This window comes from Acartia tonsa, chromosome 12 (genome assembly GCF_053477335.1).
Source record: "Acartia tonsa isolate MP-2025a chromosome 12, ASM5347733v1, whole genome shotgun sequence".
NCBI lineage: Eukaryota > Metazoa > Arthropoda > Copepoda > Calanoida > Acartiidae > Acartia > Acartia tonsa.
Window position 1 is genome coordinate 18,033,276 of NC_137271.1, and position 25,000 is coordinate 18,058,275.

At 31.7% G+C, this 25,000-nt stretch overlaps 1 protein-coding gene across 2 annotated transcripts in view; it reads right to left on the reverse strand.

Annotated features, from left to right (window-relative positions):
• Positions 1-25,000, reverse strand: part of LOC145334682 (CUGBP Elav-like family member 1) — a 130,124-nt gene that overhangs the window by 48,250 nt on the left and 56,874 nt on the right. For both annotated transcript variants that reach the window (XM_080180249.1, XM_080180248.1), the window contains exons 3-4: positions 11,901-11,937; positions 10,637-10,780 (exon numbers count right to left, since the gene is read on the reverse strand). In XM_080180249.1, the coding sequence (XP_080036375.1) occupies positions 10,637-10,780; positions 11,901-11,937 (181 nt within the window). The remainder of the gene's footprint in view (positions 1-10,636; positions 10,781-11,900; positions 11,938-25,000) is intronic.

The following is a 25,000-nucleotide window of genomic DNA, read 5'->3' on the forward strand; positions in this document are numbered from 1 at the left end:
TCCCCCAGATTTAAGATTTTTTGGATAGGCCTCCAGGTTCCGGAGCTTCAGGCCTCCAGGTGGTCTCTGTACAGATAAAAACTTAAAAATAAGATTTTTTTTTGAAGAATTAGAGGTTAACTTATAAAACAAAATATGCTTCTTTTTGATTGTTATTCACATATTTGAAGAAAAGACATTCATATTTTGTCTCATAAGCTGACTTCTAACTCTTAAAATTTTTTTGTTTTCATTTTTACCTGTAGAGAGACCACCTTGAGGCCTGGAGCTCCAGAACCTGGAGGCCTATCCAAAAATCTTAAATCTAGGGGAAATACATCATATAAGAATGATTTTGTCCCTAATAACCTATCCTCTCAGTCCGAAGATAAAGACTATACACCAGGTTTACGCAAATGTGTCAGAACTTCCCCCCCCCCCTTAATCCCTTCCTTCCTGTAAGCAGTTTATGACGAAAATTGAAGATTTGGCCAATATAATCCAAATAAGCAAAAATTTTCATCAATTGCTTAAAAGAAATTTAACATAAAAAGGCATGATTTGGTATATAAGCCAAATAAGCAATAATTCTCATTGATTGTTTATAAGTAATTTATCAAAAAATAGTATGATATTGTATATATATAAGTCAAATAATTTTCATTGATTACTTAGTAGGGGTGTCATGCTTAGTGGTAGCACACTGAGCTACAGTGGTGAGAGTTCAAGTTCAATTCTCTGTAGGTTGACTCTAATTTCTCATTCACAACATTAATCGTGCATCATCCCCTGGTTGTGTAAGAAGGGGATTATTGAGTAAGTTTGGATACCTAATAGTCACTTACTTACAGTACTACCCTTAACCCAAGCTCCTCTATGGAGAGCGTCATTCATTACCGTGACTTAATTTGGGACATCTGCCATATTCCGCAAGGGTAAGGTAAGAGTAGATCTCATGAGATAGCAATTCAAGTCAAAATGTGCTTGAACATGGAGCTTGATAGCCCTATTTCTATGGAAAAGTGTCTCAGCCTACTCCAGGTCAAAATCATACAAAACTATGGCTAATCAATCAATCAATCAAATTGATTACTTATAAGTATTTTATCATAAAACAGCATGATTTGGTATATGAGCCAAATCAGCAGTAATTTTTATTGATTGATTATAAGTATTTTTTCGTAAAATTACCATGATTTGGATAATAGCAAAAATTTTGATTGATTGCTTGAAAGTAATTTATCAAAAAAAAGGCATGATTTGGTATATAAGCCTAATAAACAAAAACTTTCATTAATTTCTTATAAACAATTAATCAAAAATTTATAATTAATTATTTTTGTAAAAATGAAAGAGTTAAATTTTCTTGCATTAGGGTGAGGGCGGGCTAAACCGGTAATTTTTCAGTTTTTGAAGAAAGAAAATATTTTCTAATGAAACCAAGACCATTAGAAAGCTTATGGAAAAGACTATCAGGTTATCCTAGGACTTTTAGAAGTTTGATATAATTGGACTCAAAGTCGTTACAGATTAATACCCCACAGGGGGGCTAAACCAAAAACATTTTTTTCAACCTAAAAAAAATCAATGAAAAACAGCCAATCAGACATTATTAGGTTAGGTTAGAGGGATTATCCATAAAAAATTTCATAAGGATTAGACTATTCCTTCTATGTCAAAAATCATTTTTTTTAAAGATGTGAAATTTTGATTTTTTTGCAAAAATTTTCTTGAAAAATAAAATATTTTCATACAAAAACACTGTCCTACCTACTTTTTGGCCTAATTCTTAAAAAGCCCATATTGAATTTTGGAAAACCTAAAAATTGACCTTAAAAATCAAATTTAAATTTTTTTTCAAAATTACCTGAAAATGCCCCGCCACCAACTCTGGTCAATTTGAAAAAAATATTAACTCTATTTTAAAGCTCTCAACCGATTTGAAAAATAGGGCACAATCCTAGTTAAAAAGGTTTTTACAGATTAGTTCTAGGTCTTACCAATTTTTAAAGGTCGATCTTTAACACCTACTGAAAAATTTTCAAAAAAAATATTTTTGTCCAACTTTGAAACCCTAAAAGTACCCTTAAAGGACGCCTGCAAGAAATACCACGCTTTAACTGCTAAAAGACTGCCACAAGTAGACCCAATACCCCAAATTTCAAGTCTTCAGCTTCAATAACAAAAAAGTTATAGGCATTTCAAAATAGCATGTTATGTACAATGAAAATTTTAAAAGATTTTCAATGCTCATAAAAGAAAAAACAATATTGAATCACGTCACCTAGACACAAAATTATAACTTTATCTTTGTCAGAAACTTAGATTGCTGGTAACTGATTAGATTTTTAAAATAAAAACACCAACTTTCATAGTCAAAATCTATGAAAAAAATTCGATTTAAATTGCATTTGTAAACAAAAATCATAGAGGAAAGAAAGGGATAAACTAATACAAGCTCAGCTGTGTTTGGTTGCTTAGCTAATTCTGCCTTCTGATTGGGTACAGTACACTTGGTATAACGTGAGTTAAACTTAATTTTTTTTAATGATTGTGACTATAAAAATGGGTATTTTTATTGTAAAAATATTATTAGTTACTGGCAACCTAAATTTATGACAAAAATAAGCTTATAATTTTTTATTTCTAGGCCACGTAGTTTAATTTCAAAATTTCTAACATTAGCATTGAGATTTTTTCAAAATTTTCATTGCACATAAATGTCATTTAAAACGCCTAAAACTTTTTTTGTTATAGAAGCTGAAGGCTTCAAATTGAGCATTGGGTCTACTTGTGGCAGTCTTTCAGCAGTTAAAGCGTGGTATTTCTTGCAGGCTTCCTTTAATGTGAAATCAATGCAGCAGTTGTGATTTGACTTGAATTTGGTTAACTTGTCTTAGTGTTTTATTTGTTTTCTTTTTGATCTTAAACATTAAGGTATAGAATTCTTTACTTATTAAGAATTGTGAAAATTTAGAGACACCATCTCTAAATCAGCCAATAGAATAACTGCAGAAGAACAATCTGGCTAAGTTATTGGAAGAAATGTGTAAAAATTTTGACAGGAAAGAGATAAAATTTGTATTTCTTAAGACAAAGATAGCTTTTTAAAAATCATATGGTTGAAAAATTCCTTTGCTGTATTACTGGAATGATTCATAAATAACAAAAAATAAACAAAGGTTACTTTAATTGTGCATTTATTTCAAACCAATGAAAATTCAAACTGAAGTACAAAATAGAATCCAGAAATTTTGCCTGTCTATTTTGGCTTTCATTGTAGGTGGATTCTCAGGATTCTTTAAAACTGTAAAAATAGATTTAAATATATTTCAAATAGCTTAATAAATTAGATTCAAAAGCCTTATAGATTTAATTAACTTTGGGATAATGGTAAAGGACGATAAAATATTAATTACCCTTGCAAAACTATTTCATTTTTATGTAAAAAGGTGTGATAACCAATCTGCCATTGTCCTATCACTCTCAGATAAAGTTTAACTTTGGTTTATGTTATATTTTATAACACATACTTAAGACTTAAAACTTAATGTAATGAAAAGCTTTCACTTAAAGGGAGTGTGAACGTAAAAATTTCTCATCTGATTATCAAATCGTAACATTTTCTAAGCACATTTCACTACATTGATCAACCAAAAACGTCCTATTAACAAAAATATCTAGAAATAATGCATTGATTTTATGGTATTTTGGGAGGGAAAAAGGAAAAAACAAGGAAAATCTGAACGTTTTTGTTTCTTAAAATGTTTGTAGGGGTATTTAACTTGTCATATAACAATTTAAACAATTTAGTTACTGTTAAGGAATTTATTTTGAAATATAAAATTGCCAATTTGTTTTTTTATAACGTAGTAATTAGGTAATAAAGATCTATCTTAACCTATTAGTGCCGAGCGCCACTTTTATGAGCCGATCGAGCTGAAAATCTCAGGGAAGCTTTATAATGGTCAAAACAAAATTCCAATTATTTTGTTTTGCTCTAGTGGCGTGCACAGGAAAGTTGCAAAAAAAATGGGTTCGGCATGGCCATAAATGCCTAACGGGCATTGAGACCCGTTTTGAGCGGTTTCTGCTGGCATTAAAACCCGTTTTTTTCTAAATACCCGGTTATTTCGCCAAAAAATTGAAAAATGTAACTTTTGAACGCCCAAAGTGAGATGAACACTTTTTAGAACTTTGATACCATTCGTAATTGAAAACTACATAACCTCATGTAATCTATAGAGCTACAAGTAATATACGAAGCAATTTATATCACATTTAGTGTTTTGGCTATAGGTACCACCCTTTTCGGTTAAAAAAGCCCGTTTGTCGAAGTTTTAATACACACACACTACAAAAAAAGAACATATAAAAATTGGGTGATAAATATCAGAAAAAGAGCATAAAAATATTGGAGGACACATATAGAGATTACTAGGGTATACTTATTAGGGTGGCTCAAGAATAATAAATCATAAACAAATATTTAATGGTTGAAAAGTTAAAACCAGGTAATAAACCAAAGCCGAGCCGGGTTTTAAACTGCTGGGTATTTATGGCCATGCTGAACCGGGTCATAATAGGGCGTAAAAAAACAATAAAAAAATCATATAAAAAATAGTAATTTGAATAAAACGATTTCACAAATAGATGTACTTGTTAATAAACTTTAGATTTCACAAAAAAATCAGCAACTTTACTATAAAAACAAAAAAGTTAGAAGGGGTATTTTGAATTCACCAAAATTTTCGTGGTTTTCAAATTTTGTTGAGCTATACCGGCAAACGGAAGTAAGCAAAACTGCCTGCTCCAGGGGGAAATGAAAACCAGGGTAGTAGAGGGGGGATTCATACTGAGAATGATGCAATTTGAAGACTGGAAACCGGTTATTTTTGTGATTTTCTGGAACTGGATGGAACCGGGTTTTAAAACCCAGTTCGTCACTAATGGGTTAGATTTGTATTATTGACAAAAAAATACCTCAAAGTCTACAAAGGGTTGAATCTCATAGGTTATTTAAAATAATGATATTCTTTTTTATTGTGTTGGACAATAAATAACCCACTTTGAAGAATTAGTTTACACTTTTATCAGACTGTTTATAAAGAAATATTGCACCTTTATTATTTACAAATTTGTAATTAAAGGTGGGCGAGAGATGGGCCATCTAAAGTTACTTGGATACTAATAAAATAACCTGTTTCTAGCTTTGTTATTGTATTTGGTTTTCAATAAAAAATATTACTTATTTTATCAATTTTTAAGTAACTATACATTGGTTTACATCAAGGATATTGTTAAAAGTCAGCTTAACCGTTAGGAAAAATAGAGAACTATGTCAAAAAGTTTAGTTTTAGCTATAGGAGGAAAAAAAGACAATTAATTGCACATTTATATAGTCCGGAAATTTTTCCCCCAAACTAGGACATAGTTAAAATTTTCGGAAAAAGCCGTTTTTTAAAGAACGAGAGACAGTTTTGCCCTATATTTGAGATTATATTAATGAGATGATGTTAAGGTTTGATAATCTGATGAGAAATTTTCTCGTTCACAGTCCCTTTAAGAAAAGCTAACAAATAAAATTATGAAATATATCAGGGCTATAAAGAGATAAGACAATGGCCGATAAATTAATGCACATCCATAATGATGACGCTCTAAATAATTCCTTCTGTAGATAAAAATTAGTGGTTCCAACATTTATAAACACAATTTAATCAACCAATCAAAATTCAGTAAAAATCCCCAAAGCCAATGAATAAGAAATTGTTGTTGTAAAACTTTGTGTACTATTGTAATAAGCAGTCAGTTGTCTCCTCCCTCTCTGGATACGAATACTAACTAAAAAAGAATAAAATGCGATGGTACTCTACAATTCACTTTTCTGCCTGTCTGTCATTCTGTCCATGATTTTTTATGATTTTCCAGTATGGCTACGAAACCAATTAATATCCGCTGGATCAGACCCGTCTAATCCAAACTTGAAACCATGTATTGTATTGTATTATAGACATTTTTCTACAAATAGTAAAGTTAGACTGGGCCTTCGCCCCTTCAGGACTAACAAAACTGGAAAAACAGATCTACTAATCTTGGCTGTATATTTTTGACATTGCCAGTTTTCATCAACCAATTAAGATTAAATAAAAGTAAACAAATTTATAAATCCAACAAATGTTTATAAAACTTTGGGTACTACTGAAATTTAAACCCTCCCTTATTATAGGCATTATTATTAAGACATAGTTATAGAAACCTGCAAACCATAAGAGTGATTTCTTTTAGACATACATATAGACTTCTACCAACCCTTTTTGTAGAAAACGTCGCTTAGAAGCAATAACATTTTGTATGTATCTTATCAATTTATATTGTATATAAAAAGCTTCGTCAAATGTTTTAAATGGACATTCAGGACTTTCTGATATCGATTACAGGGTGCTACTGTCCTTCTCATTCTGTTTTCTCATGTTATTATAGACAGAATTTATTTAATTTTTCGTCCATTTTTCCCTCCCTGTATACAACTTTTATTGTACCCAGGGAGGTAGGGAACATAGGACTGAAATTACCTTCCTAGCTGGTCCAAAACCTCTAGGTACTTTAATTCAAGTTTATCGCCACCAGGGATCTGATGGGTTTAAGACAATAGCTGATAAATGGATGTACATTCCCAAAAATACCTCTACTGTAATTTGCCATCAGTGGTTGAAACGTTTCAACACTATACTAAATTAACTAACCAATTAAAATTCAGTAAAAGTCCCCAAAGATGTTAAGCAAACAAAAATGAAAACATTATTGTAAAACTTTGGGAACTAGCATAGAGAGAGGTGGACAATGGACTGTTTATTACACTAGTCCCCAAAGTTTTACGATAACGTTTTCTTATTGGCTGGCTTAACAACTTTGGGGACTTTTATTGGATTTTGAATGGTTAGGTTATTAAGTACTAGCAGCTTCGCCCCTAGCCTCTAGGAGCTTTGCCCCATGAGGTAATTTTAAACATTTTTTTTAAAAATACAAAATAAAAAAATAAAATTCTGGTGCTGCGCCCATAATTTATGAGCATCACCAGAATATTTTTTTTGGGGGGGGGGGAATTTTATTTTTTGGGGGGTTGGGGTTTCCCACCCCTCAAGAAAATAGCTGAAAACCACAACAGGACCAATAGGTATATACCCTGAAGAGTAGAATCTGATCGGTTCAGTTGTTACTGAGATCTTAAGGGACAGCCGGATGGACAAACAGATAGACAGAAAGACATCGTTCTACTTTGTATTATAGATATATAGTAGATCAAAATTCAGTAAAAGTCTCCAAAGTTGTTAAGCAAACGAATAAGAAAATTCATGTTTTGAGATTTCTAATATAAAATTTTCTTTAAGATAAACATTTTCTGAAAAAATTGTTCTAGCTTCAAAAATAAGGAAATTACATCCATTTAACATTTTAATTAACCTTAAAAAGAAAGTTGTTAAATGAAAGGGTGAAGTAAGCGAAAAATGACTTTGTCTCACTTATAGTCGGAAATTTATTACTTAACAGGGAACATGCACAATTTTTTTTGCCATCTAACTCTAATAGGAGCTGAGATGATATGTGGGGGGGGGGGGGTGTTGAACTATTAAGGTCCGGAAATGGGCCTGATTGTTAAGTGTTAGCAACCTTTAATTTTAGGTCCTTTTTTTTCTTAAAAACTTCAAACTAATAAAAATATAAAAAAAAACTAACTAATATGTACAATTTCTACTATGTCGATTTAAATATATGATATGTTATCTTGAATGTATCATTCCAGTTTTGTCTCTATTGAAAGTAGAATGATACATTACTATTATGTCGATATAAATAAGGAAATCAATGTTTATGAATACGCTGATATGTAAACATGAATGTATGATTCCAGTTTCGCCTCTATTGAAAGTGGAATCTTACATTTCAAAAATCGTATCGGTGTTGAAGATATCTTCACCAAGAGAGGGGAAAGTGGAAGGGTAGATTACAGTTTCAGAGGGTCCAAACCATAATCATAGATTATAGTTCTGCTTCTATAAAAATGGATTCAACTCCCTAACTGTAATAGGATAAATAACTATGTTGCTATTATTGTGACAAAGACAAAATTGTGTGAATAATAATCCATGTGACGTCATACAAATGAGTAATTATCCATCTCTTTTTTTAGGGTTATTTTTCCCACTTCCCCTCTCATCTCCCTCATTTTTATGACGTCACATGGATAGGATCATTTTGACACAATTTAGTCTTTGCAATTTTTGTACACTATTGTCCAATACTGGTCCACTGTGCAGTAATGCATCAATTATTCTGAATTACTTCTCTAGTAATTAGATAATCATGAGTGTAACCAAATTATGGAAAACACAACAGGGAAACAGGGGTGGCAAATAAATCTTCCCCCCCAAAAAAATTCTCTAGCAATGGATATATTAATACTCGGATCTTACACCAGATTTTCATGTTCTCTAATAAAGTGAAACTTCAAGCAGGCTAAAACAACGATTCCTTTATTTCACCCCAATAACCCCATCCACTCCCCTCCAAATGGTTGAACAAGCTGACCCTCAATGATTTCAATGTTAGCAAGCTAAATTACAGGCAATTTTTTCACTGTCCTACATCCATTGGTATGGTAAATAAATCCCCCCCCCCCCACTCCAGAAATTCTTATGGTTGAAACACTCAACTTAATGAACCAACCAACCAAAATTCAATTGAAGTCCCCAAAGTTGTTAAGCCTAAGAATAAGAATACCAAATTATAAAACTTTGAGGACTAGTGTAATAAACAGTAAAATATCCCCTTCTTCCCTGCTCCCCCCCCCCCACACACACACAAATATACCTCAAATAATGAAAGATAAAGAAAAGTATTTTGAGAAGATGTAATAGATTTAAATAAACTGATTGAAAATAAGATAGGTTTCTAAATATGTATCTTTTCGATAAGTTTCTTGACTGAATGAATTAAAGAGGGGGGGGGGGGGGGGGGGTTAGTTTTTTTTGTTTTGCTTTAGGTCAGGTCAGGTTAGGTTATATTGGGAACTGGGTAGTCTCATAATTTTAGGACTCCGCAGGTTTAAGCCTTGCACTTGTTAGGCAATGGAGAAAAAAAAATTTACTTTAATCTAAGAAATTTAAATGGAGCTTTGCACTTTGCGGAAAAGCACCCAGAACATTTGCAAAAAATGTTTCATATTTTTAATATTATTTTGTATATTTTTTATTTAGTTTCGAAAGATATAATAGACAGAAAAAAAAACAGAAAAATAAATAAAGACAAACTCTCTGGAGACAAAAACTTTTTTCATGATTTATTATTCTATGTAATTTGATGAATAAGTAAGGTAAATAATAAGGAAAACTATGTCCAAAAGCAGCGCAGCAAAAGCAGGATAAAATGAACAGTAAATACATTAAATGTTTAGCATATATCTTTTATATTTAAGCTACATTTAGTAAACAATTTAACAGGAGAAGCACATCTCCAATGATGATTCACAAAATTACCCTTTCTGTAGTTTAAAATTAGTGGTTGAAACGTTTGAACACCCAAGTTAATAAAACAACCAATTAAAATTCACTAAAGTCCCCAAAGTTATTAGGTTAACGAATAAGAAAACGTTATTATAAAACATGAGGGACTAGTGTAATAAAGAGTCCATTGTCCCCTCTCTATTACTGGTCTATACAGATGTGTGTGTGTGTGTGCGTGTAGATGGGAAAAACTGGAATTGTATAGGAATACATTAGGAGCAATACACTTTGTAAACAAAGACAATTTTCAAAATTTTGATTAAATAGTATTATTCTCTCAACAAGCAAGATGGAAAGACGTTAATATAACCAACATACAGACAAAGATAAACACAGAGTAGCTACGCTCCTAGAAAACTAGTTCCCAAACAAAAAGAGACTTTATTAATATAGCTATGAACATTAAGGAAATTAGCTATTATCATTTATGATTAGATTATTATATTATGTCTATTCATATAATCATAATCATATTCATTTTCATTTGTAGCGTAGCCTCTCTATAACTAGGTTAAGCCTGTCAGTAAAAGTGTCAAGTAAACGTTATCGCCTAATTAGGCAAACTTCAACAAAAATTTTAAGTGTATTTTTTTCATGTATGCCTTCAAAACCGATTAATATGCGTTGGATTAGAACCCACTCAGAATATCAGCCAATAGCGTCGGATATATAAACACAGCCAAGACGCTACAAAAGAGCACAAAGCAATTTGATAGCAGACAAAAAGGTCGCCACCACTTGAGCAAGGAATTTGTCTGAACATTTATTACTGTTCAGTTCTATTTTTTTTAAAATTTGACAAGCTTAGTTTTTCTGTAACTTATGCAATTAACTTATGGACTTAATTGCTCTTATTAACTTTATTATTTGGTTTTGTTTTCATAAACTTTATAATTAGATATAAGAAAAGCGTTTGACACTTGACATTATTTATGTATCATATGTAGTACAGAACAGTTTTAGATAGAATATGAATAATTGTTTTTTTTAAAGGACGATTTACAAATGACAAACATACAAAAATACTAGTCTACGATTTTTATGATCAAGAAACAAAATCTACTAAATCAAGAAATCTACAAAATGAAACTCACCCCGGGAAGAATTTTAATGTTGTGCGTGGCATTCTGCGCAGCTAGGGAGTCTTTGCGCTTGAAGTAGGTGATGAAGCAACAGCCACGACTGACTCCGGTACTCTTGTCCCGTAGAATGTTTAGCTGGTAGATTGGTCCATAAGCCTGCGAATGAAAAGAAATTAAAATTCTAAATAATATTAAGCAGCAAAAACAAACAAAATTTGAAGTGATAAATAATTTAATTGTATAAAACAAGACTTATGTAGATCACATTATCTAGTTATTTTCATTAACTATTGACGGTCGGTTTGTCGGAAAAAAAGTAAAGTTATAGAGTAGCTGTACTACTGAAAAAATACCGCATCGAATTATAGACAGCTTTCCTCGGATATTCAAATGAAATATTTAAAAAAATAAAACCTGATTAATACAAAACTTGTATTATCTTTATGATTTTTCTATTTAAAATCCTTAGATTTTGTATTAAAATATTGTCTGTAAAACGATGCTATACTTGATTTTAAAATATGGCCGAGAACCTGTTTATTTCAAAGCAAAACTGGAAAGGAAATTAAACGCATTGTCTATTGCGATATGTTAACAATTCTTTAGAAATTAAAAACAAATCCTTGTTTCTTACATTTAAACTATCTCTACATGCAATTTAGTGATAGGTCAATAAACATTAAATTAAACTTCCCCCAAATTCTTATTTTATAAATTCTGATTTCTTAACCTTGAAAATATTAATAAAAAAGGGGGGAAAACTGATTTAAACATAATGGTCCTTTCCCTCCCTGAAATTTGCAAATTGCATGATCTTTTCAATTAATTTTGGCAAGATGAAGCTCAATAACTCTACAGCAGTTGTATCAAAATATTTGTATTCATGCATTTTTAAAACAATTTATGCAAAAAAAGAATTTGTAAACTTTTTTTTCAGAAAAAAAGACAACGTGGTGAAAACTTTTAAGAAGATTATAAAGTTCTTAAATATTGCAGCAATACTGAACTAAGACAAAACGATCTTTGTTGATATTGATAAAATAACCAATAATAGTTGGTTCAGTAAGATTTCATAAACAGCTGAACAAAAATTTAAATAAACAAATTTTTATAAAATTGTGCTAAAGATAATAAGATTTTTTAAAAGTGTTGGAGGAAAATGATAGTTAAACCAATATAAACTAAATCAATACCACCCCCCACAATAATTACAACCCCCCAAAAAATAATTGGGAGAAGATTAATTTATAGTTCATTTTCCTATCTTTGTTTTTACCTGAAACATTTTTAACAACTCTTCTTCTGTCATGGTCCTGAAATAAAATAAAATTATTATTTTTTCACACAATTTAATTATAAAATGACTTTAAAATTTTAGCCCATAGCTACTATGTCAGATGCGCGATATTTATAGTAAAACTAGTGGAAAAAACCTTGGCCCAAAAGAGGCTTGACACATCACCATGCACAGTAAGGACATGCAGAAAAAGGTTTTACAATCAAAGGGCTGTACAAGTGTACATGGTACATTTACCATCACCTGAGCTTTTATTCAGGTATAGGATAAAAACAAACTTGATAGCCAGAATTAAAATAAATATTTAATGCTTTTCCACAGTTATAAAAATCAAAGATAGCTATTAAACTTTTATAATTAACATTATAAGAAGCTTCTTTAATGGTTCTTTAAAATGACTTTGATCTAATGAAGCATAGGTTTTGTGTAATGAAATTTAATTACATTTTATAGCACAAAAATTAAGCAAAAAATGATGAAATTTAAGAGTATATTCAATTGCAGGAGGGATATGGCAATGGGCTATAATCTAAGAATTTTTTAGAAAGCCTATAAAAAATGACATAAAAGAATACAAATGACAAATGATAGGCCAATACACAGACCAACGGCAGGCCAGTATATAATTTGATTGACCAATTGGAGGCCAATATGACTTCATTTTTGTAGGCACTATAAAAGACTTCATAAATTACATTGTTGAAGATTTTGGTAGCTGATAATACTGGGGTGGAAGAGAAGGGCGTAGATTAAAATAATAGCCACTGTCCTCTTCCTCCCTGTTATATTTAGCAGCAATAACATAAATCTAAGTATCCAAATTTTACTGCTTTATTGCAGCAGCGTCCAGTGGACAAAAATAGGCTTAGAATGGATTGTTCGATTTCTAGATTCAAGAGGCTTCTTCCCCCCCCCCCCCAAAAAAAAAGTATAAAAAACTGACCCCAATTTTAAAATAAAATTTTAATTTAAGAGAAACAGGTCAAAATATGTAATAATAATAATTGATTACTTGACCGATATGAACTTCCTTTAAAATCCTAGACCTAATGGTTCAGCCGTTTTGCAAATCTTAATGAAAAACGGCTGAACTTAAAGTTAAGTAAACGATATTTCGATTAGATTTAAACTCTGAATTATCATTCTATTATTAATCTAGGTGTCACTTTATAAACTTTTTTTTATATTTTTCTTTTATTTAATTTAATTATAAATTTTTTATATCACCGTAACCCTTGTTTAAATGCAAAAAAAAACAATGTTTTTCTGCTGATTCTAAATTAGAAAATAGCTATTTTGATTTGGCTCTTTTTATATTGTCATTTTCTCTGAAAGTATGTCTGTAACGTTCAAACTCATTATTTTATTTTTTATGGAGATATTCTAATAATCATTGAATCTTAGATATATGTTCAAAAATCTTGTATTCAGTATTTAAAGGTTTTAAGTTAGAAAAGTGCCCAATAAACTTATTTAACAACAAAACAATTTTCCAAAAAAATATTTAGATTCCTGAAAGAATCAAAATTCCATATTTGCTGGAAAGTTGGATAAATTCTTGCTTATAGAAGCAGGGATTTAAAGGGGCAAGACAATAGCCGATACATTAATGTACATACCCAATGATTCTACACCAAATTACCTCTTCTGTAGATTACATTTAGTAGTTGAAATGTATGGACGATGAACACAATAACCCAACCAATCAAAATCAATAATAGTCCTAAAACATGTTAAGCCAACAAATAAGAAAACGTTATTGTAAAACTTTGGGAACTTGTTTAATAAACAGCCCAATGTCCCCCCCCCCCCTCCCTGTTACATAAGACAGATTCGAACAAAGTATATTGGACTAATAAAATAAATCTCTCTGTTATGACAGCCCCTTTTTTACAACACAACTTTATAAATAACTTTTTTAATAGTACAGCTACTCTATAGATTAAATGTTCCAAATTTGGTTTTAACATGTGTTTAAATTCTCAAAAACCATAGTCTTATCAAAATAACCAAACTAAATTATCAAATCATACGGCTAGGATCATAGCAACTATCGTAGTAGAACAAAGTACATCAGTCTGTCTGTCTGAAGTTTAAAATCTCGGCAAACGATAAACTGATTTGGTTAAAGTGTAAATAATGTTTGAAGTTAAGCTTAAATTGATATATTATGAAAAGTTACAGGTGCAGTTTTTTGTTGGAAAAGAAATCAAACATTTATATGACACAAAACAGCAAATCTTTTAAGTTATCAAAATAAATAAAAATCTAATCCATTTTAAAAAATAAAATAAAAAAGCTTCTCTTATCAATTGACCAATGTATAAATTTAAGGGGATTGCTATCTCTTCAGATGAAATAGATGCAATTTTACTGTGAAAATATAAATTATTTGAAAATTTAAGTTTTTAAGATAAACTTTTAGATCAATTTCATCTTATAATTTCAATTATTACTAGTTTGTAAGCACACTCTAATTACTGCAGAAAAGTTGGGCCAATCAAATTAAGACAATGAAAAAAAACTTTATTACAATATAATTTAATACAAAGTTGATCTATCTATTCATCTATTTATATTTTTACTTTCAATTGATAATGAGTTGGTTTTCCTATTGTAAGTTGTATGATTATTTATCAATCTATCCTTCACACCCTAAATTATAAAATCTTTCTATCTATTTAGATATAAAACTTCTAATTGATAAACATATATATCTATCTATGAAACCCCTAATTTTTTAAATAAGAAACTATAGATATATTTCTTTCATTGATAATGTTAAAAATCTACAATTAAAGTAAAAAAATAGAGTGGGAAGGGATTAAATAACTGTACGTTATCTACCCCTTTCCCCCTGTGTCGACTTTCAATTGGGTTGTTAAATATCAACCAGGACCGTTGTACATATTAACACTGTCATTTTGCTAAAAAAGAGCAGAAAGCAATTCGCTAACAGACGAAAAAGGTCCCCAACACTGGATCCAGGTAGCTGTCTTGGTTATACATCTATACTTAATACATTTATTGGTCTACAAAACACCTTGCTGATAAATTGGGAATCTATCTATAGTAAACTTTAAATTATCAATTTGCTAAAGCTACTGCATTTCCATCTCTAACACCCCTTATAAATCTATCCATCTATAACACCCCTAATTGAAGCATAAATTTCCTAGCAAATAGGCTAAATATTTCTACATGTTTTACATGCCTAATTTTCAAGGAAAAAATAATCAACTTTGACTAAATTTTCCAGAGGAAATATAGGTGAGTGTGTTTTGGGACAGACATATGCATTTGGAAAAGAGGGACATTTTAAAGTGTTCTTGATCATAACCAAATGTATATATATGAAATGGTTCATTATTAAGAACAGTTTGACTTAATAAGAGCATTTGACTACAACCCAACAACCAACTTTATCGAATTACGCAAAAAATAACCCTCTTTGAAAATTAAGAATTGTTCTTCAATTAGATGAAAAACAGGTTTAAAGGTATTTTATTTGATTAGGAGTGAGAGGAGGGTGTTTACCCCCCCCCCCCCCCCCCTCCCCCCGAGAAAGCATAAATACCCCACCCATAAATAAATAAAATAGAACGGAAGAACATTGTAGTTCTATAAAATTATCATTACTTAGTTTTGTTATGATATTTTTTTTCCAGAAATCTTATTCCAAATTCCTTTTAGTTTGTGTATGACACTTTAAATTGAAATGATTTAGGAGTAAATGGAATTTTAACTTGACCCACGTGAATGGTGATTCAAAATGTTAAAAACTGAAACAGTCTAAAGTAACGAAACAATATGTACCAAACCCTCCCTTGATTTCGATTTGTTTAAAAACAAGGGGGGTGTTTCAGTGCTCAACTTGGCAACTTTAGTGAATGTACCATTATTTCTGGTTTAATGGAGAAAAAAATTATTATACAGTAAAATAAAAACAGAATATAAATATCATAACATAAAAGATGTAATTTTGTTTATAATATTGTTTATTGTATTTTAACTTATCTTCCATTGTCTTATCCCTTAAGATCCCTATACGTATCCTCCCTAATATATAACTTGAAAGCTGTTCATTTTAAAAATGGATTGGCATATCGACAGACCCTAATAATACAATAAAAGAGGACATTGAAAGTTAGTTAACTAACAAACCCTTCAAGTGATCTAAAAATGAAGCGTTTATGGACATTTTAAGGGACAACCATTTGTCTGTGTTTTTGTAGCACATTCGTCAGCTAATAATGCGGGTAATTTACATTTCAGAAATATTTTATCCTATCTTTTAAATGTTGTATTTTCTTAACAATAAAAGCTATAAAATATTAAAATTATAGTTATCCTGTGAATTAAAGTAGTAAGACTTTTTTGTCTGAAGCTCTATATCTCTAAAATATTGGTCCAAATTGATTGTTATGTTCAGGGAAGCTTCATAAATATCTTGATGTAGTTTTAGGCTATTTTCCTGAACTCTTCTGCCCTACCCTAGAGGCTCAGGGTGACGTAACTAGTCTTTTCATAAAAGAATGTTATAGAGTAGATCAGAGTCGTGCAGAAGGGTGTAGGGTGGCAAAACTAAGGGAGAAAAATTTGGGTTACCAATCTCCACATTCCCTGTACAAGTACATCCATTTTGACAAAGGTCTTCACCCTCTGATACACCCCCCTAAAACTGCCAAGATGAGTGTCAAGTTAAAAGTACATTCATCGAACTTTTGCGAATTTATACAACTAAAAGGGTGTATTCACTCTGCTGACAATAAAACAACCCCCTAAAACTAACACATCCATACACCCCCCTTAATTTTGGATTAAGGGGGTTGAAAAAATATTCGGGTTCGCATCGCACATCACCCAGGGAAAAAAAACTGTAGATTCTATAAACTTAGCATAAAATTGAGACATTATTAACGTTATTTATTTCTCCCTTCCCAGACAACTAATAGATGCTTTTCATGATTGTTCGACTATATTATACTTTTTCTTTTAATTTAAAGAATTCTCTGTTTTTCTGTCCTTTTACTAAAGATATGAAAGAAGTTAAGTTCACAGTTCACCTTTAATAAGAAAAAGAAAGTTATTAAAGAATTTGTTTAAAATACTTTTCCTTGGCACTATTCTTACATAAAAGTAATACCATGTGTGTCTGTCTGTCTGTGTGTATTTGCAGAAAAAATCTCGCTAACCGCTAAGCGCTAACCGCCAAGTCGCTACAACAGATCATAAAGCAATTTGCCAACTGACGAAAAAAGTCCACACCACTGGAACCAGGTAGTTGTCTGGGTTATACATCTACACTTATACATTTAATTTCTGATATTTGTTTCTCAGAATACTTATTCCTTTCCCAATCGTGTAGGGAGTATTTAAGTTATGTCAACTATCCACCTTTTAAAAGGAAAAAGGAAACAAGGATTACTAAGGCAATTTGGTAAATTCCCTTAAATCAAGAAGCAGATCAACACATTTCCCCTCACCCGACCTTAAATCTTTAAAAATTTATTTACAGCTTATATTTAAGACTCTCGACCTGTAGGCATATTATATAAAAATGGGGGTTGGGGGTTAAGGGTGTTCTACTTGCATTTAGAGGAAAACTCCAGGCAATTCCGTCTCATAGTTGTTCAGTCAAATGATTTACAATGTTAATCTCAAGTAGCGTAGCTACTCTATAATAAAAAAACATACAATGCTGACTTGAATTGTGCTAGAACTTCTAGAGGACTGGATGCATCATTTGGTGTATCTCTGAACTACATTTTGATTAGGAGGCCAAACGTCCTTCAGGCAGCAAGCACGATGATAACAAGACCTTCTAACTGTGCCTGGTAATGAGTTAAGCTTGTTTGTGACCATGGCATACCCAATACTCAAACTTAAGGGTGTGCAAAAAATGCGGACATTTTTAAAATTGAAATTGTGTAAATAGTAGAAAAATACTACGCATACCGTTAGAACCACTTAGAAGTCTATTTTTTTAAAATATAAAAACGATTCCTGTGCTACGCATAGTTTAGGAGCTACATGTAAAATGTTCCAACTGACTTGCGAGTAAATTTTGGGACATTTTACCATCTGGCTACTAGATTATTTGTAGAACAGGAACCGTTCTTATATTTCAAAAAATGCAGTTCATAGCGGTTCTAACACGTAGCTCCGTAACTATACGTAGCAGAGGAATCGTTCTTATATTTCCAAAAAATAGACTTCTTAGCGGTTCTAACGGTATGCGTAACATTTTTCTACTATTAACACAAACCGCGCAATTTCAATTTTAAAAATGTCCGCATTTTTTTGCACACCCTTTATATGAGACAAAGAAATACAATCAAATGTTTATGATTTTACTCTAGTTCTTATAAACATTTTGTCCTTGTTAAGATGTTGTGACAAAATGGAAAGCAGGAGAAGAGATAGGATAGTTAGCAGGGATACAGGGATAAGACAATGGACAATAAGGGATAAGACAATCTATTTTTCTCAAATTTCTAAGTTTTAATTTCTGCTCTAATAGGAGGTAAATTTTGTGGTGGAAAATGTGAAGTAAATTATTCTTGATACAACATTGTCTACTTCTTCCCTGAAAAATGTATTGTATATAGCCTATGTCAAAATTTGAGTTAAGAAATCTGATCCTACCCATAGATGAAAGAAATAATAAAAAGTAGTAATAACTAGCGGCATAATTTTGTATATCTAATAAGGGGTCAAATTTGTTTGAAATTATTTTCTTACGAGATGCAAATAAATCTTAAAATTATTACTGAAATATTAAATTATTATTGATATGACATTTTTGAATTTTACAGGGTTTTTTTTGGCAGCTAACCTATAGCTGCCGAGCCTAGCCAATATTATATAACTCTAAATTAAATCTCTTTTTGTTGTCTAGAATAAAGGATATATTATTACTTGGATTAAGATTTTCATGTTCCAAAAAGAATAAAAACTTGCAGCGGGCTAAAATAACAATTCCTCCTTCCACTTCCTTTACCACATCACTTTCCCTCCTAATGGATGAACAAACTGACCAATAAACAAGTAAACATATTATCAAGCTAAATTTCCTCTGTCATAATATCCACGTTGATTCTACATCTTTTTCTAGAATCTAATTGCTTCTTTGACAATACTTGTTTGTTTTTTTGAGTGAGTTAAAAGGGAAAAAACTAGGCAAAATCCCTCATTACACAATGTGGAAAACACAACCCCCTCCACCTTTACAGAACAGCCAAACATCCTGTTACTTACCCATGTATGATAGACATTCTGGGGTTCTAGGATACACGCAGGAGTGACAAACGTCGGAGTGGACATTGGACAATTGACCTAACCTAACTTATTTTAATCGTATAGTTTTTTTTTAAATGCTGAACCCATGCGTGGGGCTTATTTCCATGCGTGGGGTTTATTTGTATATATTTATACCTTAACTTAACATAACCTGTATAGAAATATAAAATTAATATTTTAGACAATCTTAAGTTTGTTCACTCCGACGTTTGTCACTCCTACGTTTGTCCTGGAACCCTTTCTGACAGGTAGACTTTCACTTGCCTTTGCCTTAATTTCGACAAAACTATGGGGGGAGAGGGGACGATTTAAAAATTTTCAAAGTTGAAAAAAAGAATTCCTAAGAGGATAACCCTGTAATTTTTCCCCATGACTATTGCAAGGGGTGATAAATAACTTGTTATCCCCCAACTCTCGCCTTTTTTCTTGTTCTTTTAAAGTCTTTTGAGGGCGGGGTTGAAGTTAGGTCAAGTAATGTATATAGAGATTCTCCTTATAGATAATGTCTTTTAAGATTTTAAAAGCAATAGCTATTTAGTATTTAGTAAATACAAATACTCATTTATATTTAAAACTAGAAAAGGCACAAATAAAAAAAGTAACAGTATGTAAATATAATCAACTTGTTTAAAATGAACGTACGGGCATTTTTGTAATGATTACAGAGCTGCTACGCTTTCTGAATTGTACATCCTTATATAAAAGTAACTGGATATTTATGTGTCTGTACCAAAGGACTTCGCTAACCTTTGAACCGATATGGTTCTTCTTTACAGTTTTACAATGTAGCTTCTCATAGGTCCTGAGAAGGTGTATAGCTATTTTGGGAAAAGGTACCAACACCCTTCCAAGAAAAATCGCCAGTTACTAAAACAGAAAGTTTGAAATTGTAGGACAATTCTAACAATCATATTGTGGACGGACCGACAATAAATGTAGAATTTTTTTTTGCTATTTCAGGGAATATGATAACTGAAAGACAAACTGACACAAAGTTTTGGTCTTACGGAGTAGGTTTGCTACTAAAAAATCTATAAAATAACAGTAGTGTTTGCCATTTATTATTTCAACAGGAAAATTGATTGGACAATGTATGATAAATTATTCTTTCCAATTCAATTGTCCAGTGAATTAAATTATGCCTTTGGGATCTGATAAAAATTTGGGGGAATACACTGAGATTAGGAAAGAAATAAATAAATCTGCAAATCTTGGAGCTAACAAATGAGATGGGAAAAGATTAATCTATAGTTCATTTTCTTATCTCTATCTCCCTGACTATAAATATAAAACAAATATTATCATTCTATATTATTTATTATTGCCAATATGTCAGCAACCCTTTTTTCTAACAAGCTACCAAAGGCATGATTTTATACAAATTGAGAAGATTAAATATCGTCCATTGTCTTATCCCTATCTATTTCCCTGACTGTAAATATAAAACAAATATTATCATTCTATATCATTTATTATTGACAATATGTCAGCAACCCTTCTTTCTAACAAGCTATCAAAGGCATGATTTAACATGAAATAATGAGAAATTATGTATCATCCATTGTCTTATCCCTATCTCCCTGAATATAAATATAAAACAAATATTATCATTCTAAATCTTTTATTATTGCCAATATGTCAGCAACCCTTTTTTCTTAAGCTATCACAGGCATGATTTAACATTAAATAATGAGAAATTATGTATCATCCATTGTCTTATCCCAACTTTTCTCCCCACTTCTTAAAGCAAATAAATTGATAATTTATTTAAAATATGCGGGAAGGTTAATTTATCGTCCAATGTCTTATCCCTATCTCCCTGAATATAAATATAAAATCAATATTATCATTCTACATCATTTATTATTGACAATATGTCAGCAACCCTTTTTTCTAACAAGCTATCAAAGGCATGGTTTAACATGAAATGAGAAGATTATTTATCGTCCATTGTCTTATCCCTATCTCCCTGAATATAAATATAAAACAAATATTATCATTCTATATCATTTATTATTGCCAATATGTCAGCAACCCTTCTGTCTAACAAGCTATCAAAGGCATGATTTCACATAAAATGAGAAGATTATTTATCGTCCATTGTACTATCCATATATTTCTGACTATAAGTATGTAGAAAATAAATATCATTTATTATTATTTTTAACATTTTATATTGACATCTGTCTTAGCAAAAGAAAATACATAAAATCTCACCACCCTTACTCAGTCATAAATGTTAAATTCTCCTTTTGGTAGCTGATCTAAAAGGTAGATTAAAATTTCCGTCATTTCTAAGCAATATGAGCGACTTTTCAAGTACCTTAAAGGTTGTTGAAAATAATTAAGTAATATTCTTTTTTTGATAACTGTAATCAGTTAATACCTTGGATGTATGGGACATTGGACTATAAATAAAATTCGTTCCATAAGTTTTATAACCACATTATCTCATTCGTTGGGTACAAAAACTTTAGGTGCTTTTAATTAATCTTGTTGGGTTGGCACAACCAGCAATGTCCAAACTTTTCTTCCGACAGTTTTAATATATTAGAGGATTAATTGTATTTATCACAATTTGGGGGGTATACATTAAATTATCGTTCATTATCTTATCCCTTAATATATCTTGGTTAAAACAAAATTTAAGTCTACTTCTTTTTAAATATTAATAATCTACTGACTCAAGAAGAAGTAGTTGTTATAGATCTTTGTTTAACAGTTCAATATTCTACATATACATATGTCAATGGATTTATTAATACATGGATCTTACACCAGATTATCATGTATGATATAAAACTTGTAGCGGGCTAAAATAGCGATCCAGACCTTAACCCCATTACCTCTCCTCCTATTGGATGAACGAACTGATCAATTAATGAAAGGGGAAACAGCAACATAAATTTGTGGACAATTTAACCCTGTTATAATATCCAGGTAAATTCTACATCCAGTCTTAGTTTCAATGCCAATACATAATATTTACTAAACCAAAGGCCAATCTTAAAAAAAAGAATTACATATTGAACTTATTTTCTTTGTAAATTGTCCTCCTTGTTAATAACAATAATGTCAATTATCGGTGTGCGATCATTTTAACATATTGTTTCATGTTTGCTTCAATACATAATATCAAATGATTAAAATATAATTAACAATGGTGACAACATCCATAAGTAGCGAAGCAAAAACAAAATGGAGAAACATTTGCATCTTTTGAAGCATGACCGACAGACAGAAAGACAAAACAGCGTATATAAAAGATGCGCATATGTCATAAGAGTCTTCACTAAAGATTTAGGACATTTATCTTTAATAAGCAGCCGAGAAAATCACATTTCACCCGGACTGACTTACTGACTAACGGACGGACGGAAAACGTGAATTGTATGGTAGCTTCTCCACTACTTATAATTGGGAAGTTGCTGTTTTTTGAATGGTAATAATTGACGGAAGTGATGACACATCCAATTATCTTACTTACGTAATTCTAAAATTGTTTACATTTGTTTTTAGCAAAAACAAGAACAATTAGAATTAAAAATAGGAAAGACAAGCCATGCAGAAACATATTTGACTGGCAGAGAAATAATTAAACATAAATTAATCCGCAACCCAATCTTTTACCCAATAATCATAAGCTTCTATTTAATATATGCAAGAAGATGCAATTGCATTTTTATTGTCCTAGCCATGAGAAATATGTAAAACACTCTGGGGTTATATTATCCCGTCAAACAAACTTTGAGCTGTATAAAGTGGGCACTCCAAAAATTATTTAAAGTTCATTAGATTACCTCCCCACAAAAAAAAACTTTTAAACCTCTAGTTTTTAGTTTTATCCTTCCCCCCCCCCCCAAAAAAAAAAAAAAAAAGTTTGGACGTCCTTGTCTAAAGAAATGAAATAATAGACGAGAAATTTATAGATGATAAACAAAATTACCCCTTCTGTACATTAAAGTTATTTTTTAAATAGTCTGGAAACTGACAGTTTGCATCTTTGAATCAAAAGAACCCAAAATTTTGAAGCCAATGAATAATAGACCATGTTTTTAAATTTTTGGGTAGCAGTACAATTTATAGTCCAATGCCCCCCCCGCTAGATATACCACACTTTTCTGGGATCTTGCTGAGTCAAGTATCAACTGTTGGGAATATCAAAGGATGACTCCATGCAAAATTTGAGCCGGATCCGGCCAAAACCGGCCGTGAATTTTATGAAAAACCGGTTTTTTCCGGTTTTTAGGGGGTATCTGTAAATCGATTCAGCTGGAGCAAAACCGGTTAGAGGTACAAAAAATTTTACCTCACATGAAATTTAGCCAATGCAATTGCCTACAAAAATGTACTTCATCATCAACTTGATTGGACAACTCTTTCCCCTCCTAAATGTCCATTAAAACCTCGGAAACGGCAAAAATCGCCAAAAATCACGCCTTCGGCGGCAAATAACGGCTAAACGGTCAGCCGGAGGCGAATGAAACATAAATAAAGAAATGTCTGCCTCAAAAAGTTGTTCAACATCAAAGAGATGCTTGAAGTCTCTAAAACGACTCCTTCCCCTCCTTTAAGGGGAAAAACTGAAAAAACGTGATTTTCAAAAGTATGCCCACTTCCTGGGTGTGGGGGGCACTGAACCCGTCACCCCAGGGTCACCAAATATAAAGTCTAGGCGGCCCACAATGCTGAATTTTCACCAAGTGAAAGTCTTGTGTCATTATCTCTTATGAGAAAAAAGTTATTAATTAATTAAAATTTCAAATTGTGATTTTTTGATGGATTTCTTTGATGAAATGACAGGCCGGTCAATTTTTAGGCCATTTTTTGCGGTTTTTGGGCCGTCACGCCCAAACGGTTTGAGATAATCTCACGGGACCTTTTGCCCAACCTAAGTCTGGTTATTTGTGAGGTCTAGGAAAAAAAACAGACTTACGCAAAAGATTATAATTATAATCTTTACACAGAAAAATGGCACGAGGTGAGGGTTTGAGGGGGCAAAATGAGCCGACCAGCGATTTTTGACGGCACGCAGCGACGTCGTGCTTCATCCAATCCGGGATTTTTTTTTCCTAGACCTCACAAATAACCAGACTTAGGTTGGGCAAAAGGTCCCGTGAGATTATCTCAAACCATTTGGGCGTGACGGCCCAAAAACAGCAAAAAATGGCCTAAAAATTGACCAGCCCGTCATTTTATCAAAGAAATCCATCAAAAAATCACAATTTGAAATTTTAATTAATTAATAACTTTTTTCTCATAAAAGATAATGACACAAGACTTTCACTTGGTGAAAATTCAGCATTGTGGGCCGCCTAGACTTTATATTTGGTGACCCTGGGGTGACGGGTTCAGTGCCCCCCACACCCAGGAAGTGGGCATACTTTTGAAAATCACGTTTTTTCAGTTTTTCCCCTTAAAGGAGGGGAAGGAGTCGTTTTAGAGACTTCAAGCATCTCTTTGATGTTGAACAACTTTTTGAGGCAGACATTTCTTTATTTATGTTTCATTCGCCTCCGGCTGACCGTTTAGCCGTTATTTGCCGCCGAAGGCGTGATTTTTGGCGATTTTTGCCGTTTCCGAGGTTTTAATGGACATTTAGGAGGGGAAAGAGTTGTCCAATCAAGTTGATGATGAAGTACATTTTTGTAGGCAATTGCATTGGCTAAATTTCATGTGAGGTAAAATTTTTTGTACCTCTAACCGGTTTTGCTCCAGCTGAATCGATTTACAGATACCCCCTAAAAACCGGAAAAAACCGGTTTTTCATAAAATTC